General features: G+C 41.6%; 2 protein-coding genes across 3 annotated transcripts in view; one reads left to right on the forward strand and one right to left on the reverse strand.

Annotated features, from left to right (window-relative positions):
• LOC142749187 (uncharacterized) overlaps window positions 1-14,499 on the forward strand; it is a 37,826-nt gene that overhangs the window by 15,633 nt on the left and 7,694 nt on the right. The window lies entirely within an intron of this gene.
• Window positions 10,153-14,499, reverse strand: part of TMBIM4 (transmembrane BAX inhibitor motif containing 4) — a 31,334-nt gene continuing 26,987 nt past the window's right edge. Inside the window, exons 6-7 of the mRNA XM_075856884.1 lie at window positions 13,367-13,412; window positions 10,153-10,971 (exon numbers count right to left, since the gene is read on the reverse strand). Of these exons, the coding sequence (XP_075712999.1) occupies window positions 10,765-10,971; window positions 13,367-13,412 (253 nt within the window). The 3' untranslated portion in view covers window positions 10,153-10,764. The remainder of the gene's footprint in view (window positions 10,972-13,366; window positions 13,413-14,499) is intronic.

The following is a 14,499-nucleotide window of genomic DNA, read 5'->3' on the forward strand; positions in this document are numbered from 1 at the left end:
TGGAGTATACAGTGCAATGTAGACAGACATAGCTCCCCTCATCATCAATATCAACCTGAAGACACTGAAATGGTATCAGACGATGTATCATCAGACTGACACCCCTCGAATAACTTGTGTGAACAGAATGATATTCAGGACTCATCCATGCACGGTGTATAGTTGAAATTCTATCCCTGGAGAGATGCGTTTCTTGCAAACATAATATAACAGGAAAATGGGGCTTAATATATTCAAATATAGCTGTACATTCCAGGATACAATCGTGATATTAAGAACCATAAGGTTTACATAGATTAATAAATCAGGAGTAAAACAACATTTTCACACAATTACGGTATATACCCATAGTGTAGTCAGAACAAAGATGCATACTCTGGAAGAACCCAAAAAAATTACCCCGCACCCCAACCCCCCATACCAATATATCCCACACATGCCAAAAGACTCGTTTTAGCCAAAGCAAGTTAGGGCACCAGTCCTCCTTGAACCTGGGCAACATGTTTCAGACAAATCAACCTTCAGCGTCGTGTAACTACTCCTGGATTCAAAAGAAAGTCTGTCAAATCAATTTTTAAACAGATAAAAACAAGGACATTTATACAAAAACACAGAAAAAGGCCATACTTACAAATGGACACAGCCAGGTCAGAAACGCTGATGAAGGCGAGTGAGGAGGTGCTTTAAATAATAATAGCCACTCCCACTAGTCTTGAGGGGAGTGGTATGTGGTGCATGGGATGTGTAGTAAGAAATAATAAATGAATAGTGTATGTGCAAGTGTAATAATGTAAGTGAAATATAGGGGGCAGTAATGAGTAAAGTGCCTAAAAAATAAATGAATAATGGGATGCAAGTGTGTGAAACATGGAGGGATAGTGTGTAAGTCATGAGGCGCAACGTGTGTAGCCAGGTAGAAGCCTATTTGTGACGCCTTGATAATTCATAGAGCGGGCTACCCTGCTTGCTAGGCCAAACAACAACACACCATGCTCTCCCAGCATCAAAGACCCGGCTGTGTCCAAAAGAAGCGAATATAAGTAATAATGAAAAATACCTGGGGTATTAGTGATCATTTTGGCCAAAAGGACGCAAGCTCGCAATCCATGACAAGGATCCCCAGACTTGCGAGTCCCTAACTCCCTAACTGGAGCGAAAAGCTCCTGATGTACAGACAAAACAGATAAAAACAAGGACATTTATACAAAAACACAGAAAAAGGCCATACTTACAAATGGACACAGCCAGGTCAGAAACGCTGATGAAGGCGAGTGAGGAGGTGCTTTAAATAATAATAGCCACTCCCACTAGTCTTGAGGGGAGTGGTATGTGGTGCATGGGATGTGTAGTAAGACATAATAAATGAATAGTGTATGTGCAAGTGTAATAATGTAAGTGAAATATAGGGGGCAGTAATGAGTAAAGTGCCTAAAAAATAAATGAATAATGGGATGCAAGTGTGTGAAACATGGAGGGATAGTGTGTAAGTCATGAGGCGCAACGTGTGTAGCCAGGTAGAAGCCTATTTGTTGCGCCTCATGACTTACACACTATCCCTCCATGTTTCACACACTTGCATCCCATTATTCATTTATTTTTTAGGCAAATCAATTTTTAAGAAGCATTTGTGTTTCGGAGCAACCGGCTCCCTGGAGAGAACAATTTGCACATATAACAAAGCCTGTTCCGCCATCTATCCATCCGCATCTCGAATACGACGCTCACTGCGATCCAAACATCTCATGGCATCTTTAGAATTTTCAAAAAAGTGTGTTTCCCCCAAAGCGACCACTCAAAGTTTCACAGGATACAACATCGCATATGGGATTTGGAGAGTACGTAATCTCCTCTTTACCTCTTGGAATAACATACGTTTCTTTTGGACATCTGCTGAGAAGTCCGGAAAAAATGCTATACGATTGCCATCAACAGAAACATCTTTCACATCTCTGGCCGCTTTCAAAATGGCATCTCTGTCACGATAATGTAAGAGCTTGACAAGCATGTCAAGCATCCTATTGTCTTAACCCCTTAATACCAAAGGTATTTTAAACCTTAAAGGGAATGTGTCGCTAGAATTTTTTTTTTTTTAGTTAAACAATTAATATTAAAGTGATTACACATTGTTTTAATTTTTTCACAAGTCAGGAAATATTATAAATTAGATTCTAATTTATAACATTTCCATGTGCTGGCCACTAGAGGGAGCAGTTCCCAAAATTGCAGCATGGTCAATGTGGTAAAACAACCGCATTGCTTTATACTGCAAATTTGGGGTAGACACACTCTCTCTAGTGTCCTCACACAATCCCCCCTCCCTTATTCTGGCTAGTGCCAGGAGGAGGGGTTTGAATCTTCAAACCTCCTACACGGTGTGCCGCCATTTTCTGAGCGACTGCACAGTGTAGGAGGATTAGATACACTGCTCAGCAGACAGTATGACACGAACATAATACACACATCACATACACGAACATAAATTACCTGCTCTTGCCGCTGCTGCCGCCTCCGCTCCTATTCCATGAACAGATGGCTGGAAGCCGCGGCCGGAAGTAGTCATCTTACTGTCCGGCATCGGCTTCCGGTCCACATGAAAATGGCGCCGGATTTCGCTCTGCGAACAAGCTTAGTTTTTGTCTGTGTGGGAGCGACGCATGCGCCGTTCCCACACAGACGGCGTACGCTGCAGAGAATGGAACGGCTCCCGTTCGCATTCCCTATGGGGTTGTATGTGCCGTATTCCATCTTTGTATGTGTCGTTAATCGACACATACAGAGATGAAAAAAAAATGGCAGCCCCCATAGAGAAGTAAAAGTAAGTACAAAGAAAAAAGTAGAACACGAGAACACAAATAAATAAAATTTATGTTCATATATTAATAGCAATATGATAAAAAATATTTCATGACACCTTCCCTTTAATGACCGAGCAATTTTGTCCATCGTCGGATTTAACCCCTTAAGGACGCAGCCTAGTTTGGGCCTTAAAGAGGCTCTGTCACCAGATTTTGCAACCCCTATCTGCTATTGCAGCAGATCGGCGCTGCAATGTAGATTACAGTAACGTTTTTATTTTTAAAAAACGAGCATTTTTGGCCAAGTTATGACCATTTCTGTATTTATGCAAATGAGGCTTGCAAAAGTCCAAGTGTGCGTGTTTAACGTAAAAGTCCAAGTGGGCGTGTATTATGTGCGTACATCGGGGCGTTTTTACTACTTTTACTAGCTGGGCGTTCTGACGAGAAGTATCATCCACTTCTCTTCAGAACGCCCAGCTTCTGGCAGTGCAGACACAGCCGTGTTCTCGAGAGATCACGCTGTGTCGTCACTCACAGGTCCTGCATCGTGTTGGACGAGCGAGGACACATCGGCACCAGAGGCTACAGTTGATTCTGCAGCAGCATCGGCGTTTGCAGGTAAGTCGATGTAGCTACATCGACTTACCTGCAAACGCCGATGCTGCTGCAGAATCAACTGTAGCCTCTGGTGCCGATGTGTCCTCGCTCGTCCGACACGATGCAGGACCTGGGGCAGGAAGTGAGTAGTAAAAACGCCCCGATGTACGCACATAATACACGCCCACTTGGACTTTTGCAAGCCTCATTTGCATAAATACAAAAATGGGCATAACTTGGCCAAAAATGCTCATTTTTTAAAAATAAAAACGTTACTGTAATCTACATTGCAGCGCCTATCTGCTGCAATAGCAGATAGGGGTTGCAAAATCTGGTGACAGAGCCTCTTTAAGGCTCAGAGCCCATTTTTCAAATCTGACATATTTCACTTTATGTGGTAATAACGTCGGGATGCTTAAACCTATCCAAGCGATTCTGAGATAGTTTTCTCGTGACACATTGGGCTTCATGTTCGTGGTAAAATTTGGTCGATATATTCAGTGTTTATTGGTGAAAAATTGCAAAATTTTGAGAAAATTTCGAAAAAATAGCATTTTTCAGAATTTAAATGCATCTGCTTGTAAAACAGACGGTTATACCACCCAAAATAGTTACTAGTTCACATTTCCCATATGTCTACTTTAGATTGGCATAGTTTTTTGAACATTCTTTTATTTTTCTTGGACGTTACAAGGCTTAGAACATAAACAGCAATTTCTCATATTTTTAAGAAAATTTCAAAAGCCTTTTTTTTAAGGTACCTCTTGAGTTCTGAAGTGGCTTTGAGGGGCCTATGTATTAGAAACACTGATAAAACACCCCATTTTAAAAACTAGACCCCTCAAAGTATTCAAAACAGCATTTAGAAAGTTTTTTTAACCCTTCAGGCATTTCACAGGAATTAAAGCAAAGTGGAGGAGAAATTTGCAAATTTCATTTTTCTTGTTGAATTTAAATCTTATTCAATTTTTTTTCTGTAACACAGAAGGTTTTACCAGAGAAATACTACTAAATATGTATTGTCCAGATTCTGCAGTTTTTAGAAATGTCCCACATGTGCCTCTACTGCACTCTTGGAATAAAACAAAAGCCCTAGAAGCAAGGAAGCACCTAGTGCATTTTGAGGCCTCTTTTTTATTAGAATATATTTTAGGCAGCATGCCAGGTTTGAAGAGGTGTTGAGGTGCCAAAACAGTAGGAATCCCCCAATAGTGACCCCATTTTGGAAACTACACCCCTCAAGCAATTCATTTATGGTTGTTGTTACCATTTTGACCACACATTTTTTTCACAGCACGTATTTGAATTGGGCTGTGAAATGAAAAAAAAATCATTTTTTCCAATAAAATGTCATTTGTGATCAAAATTTCTTATTTTCACAGGGAACAAAATACCCCATTTTGTTGCCCAATTTGTCCTTAGTGTGGCAATACCCCATTTGTGGTGATAAACTGCCGTTTGGGCCCATGGGAGGGCTCAGAAAGAAAGGAGCGCTATGTGTTTGTTGGAGTCCAGATTTTGCTGGATTGGTTTTTGGGTGCCATGTCGCATTTGCAGAGCCTCAGAGGTATCAAAGCAATTGAAACCCACCAGAAGTGAAACCATTTTGGAAACTACACCCCTCAAGGAATACATTTATGGTTGTTGTTAGCATTTTGACCGCACAGTTTTTTCACAGCACCTATTTCAATTGGGCTGTGACATTAAAAAAATGAAATTTTTTCCAATAAGATGTAATTTTTTATCAAAATTTCTTATTTTCACAGGGAACAAAATACTCAATTTTGTTGCCCAATTTCTCCTGAGTGCAGCAATACCCCATTTGTGGTCATAAACTGCCGTTTGGGCCCATGGGAGGCCTCAGAAGGGAAGGAGCGCTGTGTGTTCTTTGGAGTACAGATTTTGCTGGTTTGGTTTTCGGGTGCCATGACACATTTGCAGAGCCCCAGAGGTATCAAAGCAATGGAAACCCGCCAGAAGTGACCCCATTTTGTAAACCCCTCAAGGAATTCATTTATGGGTAATGTGACCATTTAGACCCCATAGTTTCTTCACAGAACTTATTTGAATTGGGCTGGGAATTAAAAAAAAAATATATTTTTTCCAATAATATGTCATTTTAGCTCAAAAATTCTTATTTTCACAAGAAATAAAATACTCAATTTTGTTGCCCAATTTGTCCTGAGTGCGGCAATACCCCATTTGTGGTGATAAACTGCCGTTTGGGCCCATGGGAGGGTTCAGAAGGAAAGGAGCGCTATTTGTTCTTTGGAGTCCAGATTTTGCTGGATTGGTTTTCGGGTGCCATGTCGCATTTGCAGAGCCCCAGAGGTATCAAACCAATAGAAACCAACCACAAATGACCCCATTTTGGAAATTACACCCCTCAAGGAATTCATTTATGGGTGTTGTGACCATTTTGACCCCATAGTTTTTTCACAGAACTTATTTGAATTGGGCTGGGAATGAAAACAAAATTATTTTTTCAAATAATATGTAGTTTTGGCTGAAAATTTCTTATTTTCACAAGAAACAAAATACCCCATTCTGTTGCGCAATGTGTTCTGAGTGCCGCAATACCCCATTTGTGGTGATAAACTGCCGTTTGGGCCCATGGGAGGGCTCAGAAGGAAAGGACCACCATTTGGCCTACTGGGGATTTTCTAGTGCGAAGTCATGTATGCAGAAGCCCCTGAGGTACGAGTACAGTTGAAACCCGCAAGAAGTGACCCCGTTTTAAAAACTACACCCTTAAGGCATTCATCTAGAGGTGTAGTGAGCATTTTGACCGCAGACCTACACCCCATAAACTGTAATGTGGGTTCTCCTGGGTACGGCAATACCCTACATGTGGCTGTTATCAGCTGCCTGGGCACACAGCAGGGCTCAGAGGGGGGATAAGCTGTGCGGAGTGCATCAGGGTAAGTAAAACTGGGGTAGATTAAAAATCAAGGACTGTATGATACATCTTAAAACACTTTCATACAGAGCTCTGGTTATTCGGGACACGTGTCACATTGATATATTGTGTCATCCCTTATCGCCCTCTTATAGCAGACTTTGCACCTCTTTTGACTTTTTCCCTTCTTGCCATTTTTGGGAACTTCTCCTGGAAAGTGTTGCCGACGTGGTATGATGCGTGTGGCCTCGCTTCCAGAAGTACTGGGTGCCCCCCCCTTCTTGGTCCCTAAAGATTAGGTTCTTGATAATCACCTCTTGAAATTCCAGGAAAGTTCCCGTCTGGCCTGTACATCGACGTAGCACGTACACCTTGTACAATGCCATCTGTATGATGTGCACGTCCAGCTTCTTATACCTCACCGCATGGCTCTGTAGGGCTTCAGGACTTGATCTGACAAGTCCATCCCTCCCATGTACCTATTGTAGTCCAGGATGCAGTCTGGTTTGGGGGTGGCCTTTCCTTCATATACCCTAAACCTGTAGGTATACCCTGATGCACTCTTGCACAGCTTATACATCTTCACGCCATACCTTGCCCTCTTACCCGGCAGGTACTCGCGGAATTGAACCCTCCCTTTAAAATGTACCAGGAACTCCTCAATAGAAATACACTTCTCGGGGGTGTATGCTTGGGAAAACCGGGCACTGAACCGGTCTAATAGGGGTCTCCGTTTATACAAACGGTCAAAACTGGGGTCATCTCGGGGTGGGCACGGCTCATTATCAATATAATGTAAGAAGCGAAGTATTGCCTCATTTATTTATTTTTTTAGGTACCAGTTCAGTTCTGAAGTTGCTTTGAGGGGCCCATATATTAGAAACCCCTATCAAACACCCCATTTTAGAAACTAGACCCCTCAAAGTATTCACAACAGCATTTAGAAAGTTTATGAACCCTTTAGGTGTTGCACGGAAATTTAGAGCAAAGTAGAGGTGAAATGTACATTTTTTTTTTGTCAGAAAATCCTCTTTATACCATTTTTTTTATAACACAAAAGGTTTTATCAGAGAAACGCAACTTAATACTTATTGCCCAGATTCTGCAGTTTTGAGAAATATCCCACATGTGGCCCTAGTGCGGTAATGGAATGAAGCACCGGCCTCCGAAGCAAAGGAGCACCTACTGGATTTTGAGGCCTTTTTTATTAGGCACCATGTCCGGTTTGAAGAGGTCTTGTGGTGCCAAAACATTGGAAACCCCCCAAAAGTGACCCCAATTTGGAAACTAGACCTCTTGAGGAATCCATTGCAGTTTTCTTGGGGTGCATGCGGCTTTTTGATCAGTTTTTATTCTATTGTTAGGTGGCGTGGTGACTAAAAAAACAGCAATTCTACGATTGTTTTTTTATTCTATTTTTTTTTACAGCGTTCACCGTGCGTTATAAATGACATATTCACTTTATTCTGCGGGGCGATACGATTATAGCGATACCCTATGTTTATAGTTTTCTTTTATGTCTTATGGCGTTTGCACAATAAAATAAGTTTTGTAAAAAATCATTCACTTTTTGTGTTACCTTATTCTAAGAGCCATAATGTTTTTATTTTTCAATCAATAAAGCCGTGCGAGGACTTATTTTTTGCGGAACGAACTGTAGTTTCGATCAGTACCATTTTTCGGTACATGCGACTTTTTGATCTCTTTTTATTCCATTTTTTTGGAAGTGAAGTGACCAAACAATTTTGATTGTGGTACGGTTTATTATTATTTTCTTTTACGGCGTTCACCGTGCGGGATAAATAACAAAATCATTTTGTAGTTCCGGCCGTTACGGACGCGGCGATACCAATTATGTATAGTTTATTTGTTTATATATTTTTATTAATAATAAAGGACTGATAAGGTAAAAAAGGGGGATTTTTACTTTTAATACTCTTATTTTCACACATCTTTTTTTAACTTTTTTTTTTACTGTATTACTTTGTCCCACTAGGGGACTTGAGGGCAGGAGGCCCTGATCGCTATTCTAATACACTGCACTACATGCGTAGTGCAGTGTATTAGAACTGTCAGCTACTCACTGACAGCAAGCATAGTGGGTCCTAGGCTTCCGTCTATGGCATAGCCGGACGCCATTGTTTGGTGTCCGGTTGCCATAGTCACCATCGCCGGCCGCCATTGTGTAGCAGGCCGGCGATGGCAGCTTAACCCCTAAAAAGCCGCGATCTCTATAGAACGCGGCTTTTAAGGGGTTAATCAGCGGGGACACAGCGATCGGTCCCCGCTGTAGGAGCTGTGACAGCTGCTGTACGAGACAGCAGCTGTCACAGCTCCTGTATGTGTCGGGAGGACGGCCGAAACGGCCGTTACTCCCGAGACGTACTATTAGGTCATGGAACGCGAACGATATAGCTGCCATGACCTAATAGTACGTCCAGGAGCGGGAAGGGGTTAAAGATCTAGAAAACTTTATTTTTGTGTCGACATAGCTGTATAAGGATTTTTTTTTAGCGGGTCAAGTTGTATTTTTATAATAGCACCATTTTGGGGTACATATAATTTATAGATTAACTTTTTAATAACTTTTATAGTGGGGTACAGGAAAAACTGAAATTTTGCCATTTTTTGCGTCTTAATTTTACGCCGTTTACTGTGTGGTATAAATAACAATAACTTTATTCAGCGGGTCGTTACGATTGCGGCGATACCAAATTGATATGGATTTTTTTAGGTTTTCCTACTTCTACACGCTAAAAAAACAAATTTTTTTCAAAATTATTTGCTTTTGTGTCGCAATATTTCAAGAGCCATAACTTTTTTATTTTTTGACCGATGCAGCTGTATGAGGGCTTTTTTTTGCGGGACAACTTGTAGTTTTTATTCGTACCATTTTGGGCTAGATGCGATGGTTTGATCACTTTTTATGAAATTCTTTTGAAGGCAGGATGAAGAGAAAACAGCAATTCTGGCGTTGTTTTTAAATAGTTTTACGCCATTCACCGTGCGGGTTAAATAATGTAATCGTTTTATAGTTGGGTTCGTTACAGACGCGGCAATACCAAATATGAGTATAAAGTATTTTGTAAAGGGAAAAAGTGGGGTTTTTTTTTCTTTTTTACTTGGGACATTTATTTATTTATTTCAAACTTTATTCAACTTTTTTTTTTTTTCTTAATTTTTGTCCCACTGGGGGACTTTACTGTGCAAACTTTTGATCGCTATTATAATACACTGCAATACTTCGGTATTGCAGTGTATTATTGCCAGTCAGTGGAAAACTGACAGGCACCTGTTAGGTCATGCCTCTGGCATAGCCGAACAGGCAATTACTAAAGGCCGACCTGGGGGCCTTTGTTAGCCCCCAGGCTGCCATAGAACCCATCGGCACCCCGCGATACACGCGGGGATGCCAGTGGGATGAGACAGGGAGCTCCCTCCCTCTAAAATCACTCAGATGCGGCGCTTGCTATTGAGTGCCTCATCTGAGGGGTTAAATATGATCGGAGAACGCTGCTAGTGGTCTCCAATCGTTGCCCTGAAGCCCGAGGCTGTTAGCAACAGCCCAGGCTTCAGGAGATCCCTGCACAATGCGGGGAAAGTTCTTCTGAAGTGCCGACGTGAAAAGGCGGCGCTTCAGAAGAACTACCCTGAACGGCCGACGCAAAAACACTATGCCGGTCGTTAAGGGGTTAAAATCAGTCCATCGGCTTAAAAAACAACTTTTCAAACCAAGGGAACCAATGTTTAAGTAGCAAGTCATGGTTATTTGGCTAGTGTTCTACTATTTACTATGCCCCCCACACACACACTACATTTTTTTTAAAAACATTTTATACATCAAGACAAGCACAAATATTTCTGTATAGAACACTTTATTTTCATACAAGGGGATTGTTGTGTTATCCAAGCGTTACCCAATAACAATGTATCTGTATTTATTATGGCACCATCCACGTTGTTAAAAATAGAAATGAAATAACAAAAAGAAAAAAAAAAAAAAACAGACCCCCTCCTCTTATTTTAATAAATAAAGTCAAGAACAAATTAATTATAGAATTCCTTTAAATGACATACATACAAGGTCCTGGAAAAATATATATTATCATTTTATAGAATCAAGGATCTTTGCTTCAATAAAAATCAAATAAAAAGTGATCAACAAAGTAGGAAAGCAAAACAGTAGTTCATATAGTAGAATTGTATACATGCAACTAAATAATTTGTTTCTAAGGACATTTAGAACATTTTCATTCCCATTAATGTTTAGCCTTAAGAAAAAGTGATGATCATGAAAGAGGTTTCTGCACGGGTTTAGATCGTCTTTATGAATAGAATACATTTTCCTTACATTTCAGATAAGTAAACCTATTACAGAACATAATAATAATAGAAGTGTTGTGCAAAATAATGACACTGGTACAAGTGACACTCCGCAGAGGGCCATTTATCACCCAAGAATACTGTGGCTTATTTCTTGTTAAGAGCCTGTAGCAGGCGAAGCAGATGTAAGAAGAGATTGATAATATCAAGATAGAGGTTGATTGCAGCCAAGATGTGCTCCTCTGGAGACAGTTTATGCATCAGCAGATGTGTATCATAGATGATGAACCCGCAGAAGAGCAAGGCCCCACCAGCAGCCATGACTAGTTCAATCGTCTCACTATAAAAGAAAAGCTGTGGAGAGAAAATTCAAACATTTGCTGTTTTTATTCAAAGGATTTTTGCTTTGGAAAAAACCCCCCAAAAAAAAACACACCTTTGTATACAGTCAGCATGCACAAATACCAGCTGTATTCACACTTGCATAAAGGGCTTCACTTCTAAATACCACATATTGGTGTAAAGGTGATATTGTGCATATTTAAGAGAATACCGATCTTGGATCCCTCTTTATTTCTGACCCTCAGGCCTCATGCACACGACCGTATTTTTTCACACCCGTAAATACTGGCGTAAATACGGGTCCGGTGTCACACGTATTCCACCCGTTTTGCACCAGTATTTACGAACCCGTGCTCGTAAATATGGGTCCGGTGTCACACGTATTCCACCCGTATTTACGAGCACGTTTTTGGCAGCAAAATAGCACTGCACTAATCGGCAGCCCCTTCTCTCTATCAGTGCAGGATAGAGAGAAGGGACAGCCTTTTCTGTAATAAAAGTTAAAGAAATTCATACTTACCCGGCCGTTGTCTTGGTGACGCGTCCCTCTCTTCACATCCAGCCCGACATCCCTGGATGACGCGGCAGTCCATGTGACCGCTGCAGCCTGTGATTGACCTGTGATTGGCTGCAGCGGTCACATGGCCTGAAACGTCATCCAGGACGTCGGCCCGGATGTCGAGAGGGACGCGTCACCAAGGCAACGGGCGGGAGACCGGACTGGAGGAAGCAGGAAGTTGTCGGTAAGTATGAACGTCTTTTATTTTTATTTTTTACAGGATAGGGGATACATGTCTTGTTTATGGCAGAGCGGGGAGATACCTCCCCGCTCTGCCATAGTTTTCATTGTAGTCCCGGCGGTAGTTACGCCACTGGGCTGTGGCCTGCAGACCGGGTAGTCCCCTGACCTCGCCTCACCTCGCAACGCTCCCGTAATCACGGGTGAACACACGCAGCCACCCATGATTACGGGAGCCCCATAGACTTCTATGGGATGCCCGTGCCGTTATTACGGCATGAAATAGGGCATGTTCTATCTTTTTTAACGGCACGGGTACCTTCCCGTGAGCAAACGGGAAGGTACCCGTGGCTAACAGAAGCCTATGAGCCCGTTATTGCGGGTCGTAATAACGACCCGCAATAACGGGTGTTTTTACGGTCGTGTGCATGAGGCCTCAGAGGCAGATGTGAACTTGGTCTAACTACTCAAAATGTGACAATTCCAGCGTGAACACAGTTAAACCCGAATATCCCTTTTCAACCCAACTTAAAAAAAAAAAAAAAAAAAAAAAAAAAAAAAAAAATCACACGACGCCTGGAAGCTGAAATATGACGAGTTGTTTGGTGGGGCCCCCACATTGGAAAGCTCAGAGGCTCCAATGCCAAATACGTAACAGGGCCCCCACCTACTGTGTGCCATTTGAAATGCTGGTGTCTTGTGTGGCAGAGGGGATTTTAGCCTTCCTCAGACACCAGGGCCCGGTTAAGACTGCGACTTCTGCACTCCTCTGCCACTGGGAGAGCTGCTTTCCCTGACTAACAAAACGATAAGAACCAGCTTTTTGGCTCATTATGGGATGTATAAAAAAAAATTTGTGCAAAGGAAAAGTGGAATAGTTGCCCCAAGCAACCAATCAGATACAAGGCCTCATATTTTAGAAGCCCTTTGGAAAATAAAAGCAGGAACCCGAGTGGTTGCCATGGGCAACTATTACACTTTTCCTTTGCGCCAGTTTTGATACAGCTCGCTCATTGACACTACAATGCTTTCGATTTGTTATTCCATGAGAAGAAAACCACATCTGACCACAGTGTTCCTATAGATCAGAAGTAGAAAAATCAAAAGCAGCTCTCTGTGAGGACACCATAAAAAACACTAACATTTCCTAGGCCCCCGGGAGTGACAGGTCTGCAAATCAGCATTAGATCCAACAGGGAAGAGAGATATAGGCATTTAAAAAAAAAAAAAAAAAAAAAAAAAAAAAAAGGAAAACATTTACACCACTCTTCCCACATGCCGATGTGCATGACCCTGGACTAATGGAAAGGAACAACTCCATTAGTTCCTAGAATTCGTTTTACTTGCTATCAAGCTGGGGTACCTTGGGCCCACCAGAATAGTAGTAAACCTCAGTTGTGAGCCACTATCCGCTTTAGATGGCTTGCGGTCTATTAGATATTGGGGGCCCAGTTATGGCACTCTGTGGGCAAGTCAAATCTTGTGCTTATTACTGGTGTCAAAGGGAAAGCAAACAATCATATACTGGCAATCACAACTTGCTGAAGATTTCCAAAGTATGGAACCACTGCCAGACAGTCTAGTTTAACACATTAATGCAATGAAGGATTGAGGGCACATGGACAGATGTACACAATTTTTATTCTACTATTTTATTACTTTACTTACCCTTAGAAATCCAGCAATGATCAAGATCCACAAACCAGCAAAAAGCCTGCAACAATAAATTCCATGAATTCTGATTAGTTGTATAAAGACCAAATTCTACTGCACAGCTCTACACAATTGTAAATGATGTTAGCGCTGTACAGATAAAACAATTAGGCCCCATTCACCACGTTTTTGGCCTACGTTTACATGCCTCCCGTTTCTTGTGGGATTGTGCCGCTAACAAGTCACAAAGTGGGCATATTTGATGTTAATCTGCTTAAAAGTCTATGATAACCTTGGATTAAGTTTTTTTTATTTAATGTATGCATGTTTCTAAATATTAATAATTTTTCTAATAGTTTATTAAACATTTTTACTTTGTTTTAAAGCTGCAGCTTTTATGTATCCACTAGACATAAAAGTTGCATAATGCAGCTGTAAGCCGAATCGGTCAGCCACGTTACGTTTTTTTCAGAATCCTATTGCATGGAATAGTTTAGTAAAAAAAAAAAAAAAAAAAAAAAGGATAGCAACATATGCCAGCTTAACAAAGGCCTAAACTACACCCTTCCACCCTCCATCAGGCAAGTGGAGCACTCTGAACAGGATTAGCAAGTACGTCGGGAGCTTTCCCAATGTACACACTAAGGCCGGATTTACAAGAGCGTGTGCGTTTTGCGCGCGCAAAAGGTACTTAACAGCTCCGTGTGTCAGCCGCGTATGATGCGTGGCTGCGTGATTATCGCATGGCCACCATCATTATGACACTCTGTTTGTATGTTTGTAAACAGAAAAGCACGTGGTGCTTTTCTGTTTTCATTCATACTTTTAACTGCTGTTGCGCGAATTACACGCGTCACACGAAAGTGCTTCTGTGTACTGCGCGTGATTTTCACGCACCCATTGACTTCAATGGGTGCGCGAACACACAAATATATGACATGTCGTGAGTTTTACGCAGCGGACACACGCTGCGTGAAAATCACTGACAGTCTGAACGGCCCCATAGACTAACATAGGTCCGTGCGAGGCGCGTGAAAATCACGCGCGTTGCATGGACGTATATCACGTTCGTCTAAATAAGCCCTAAGCTTAGCGCAAAAACATAATGCGAATGTGGCCTGTCTTGTTTACGGAAATAATTGTATTCC

This window comes from Rhinoderma darwinii, chromosome 3 (genome assembly GCF_050947455.1).
Source record: "Rhinoderma darwinii isolate aRhiDar2 chromosome 3, aRhiDar2.hap1, whole genome shotgun sequence".
NCBI classification, from domain to species: Eukaryota; Metazoa; Chordata; class Amphibia; order Anura; family Rhinodermatidae; genus Rhinoderma; species Rhinoderma darwinii.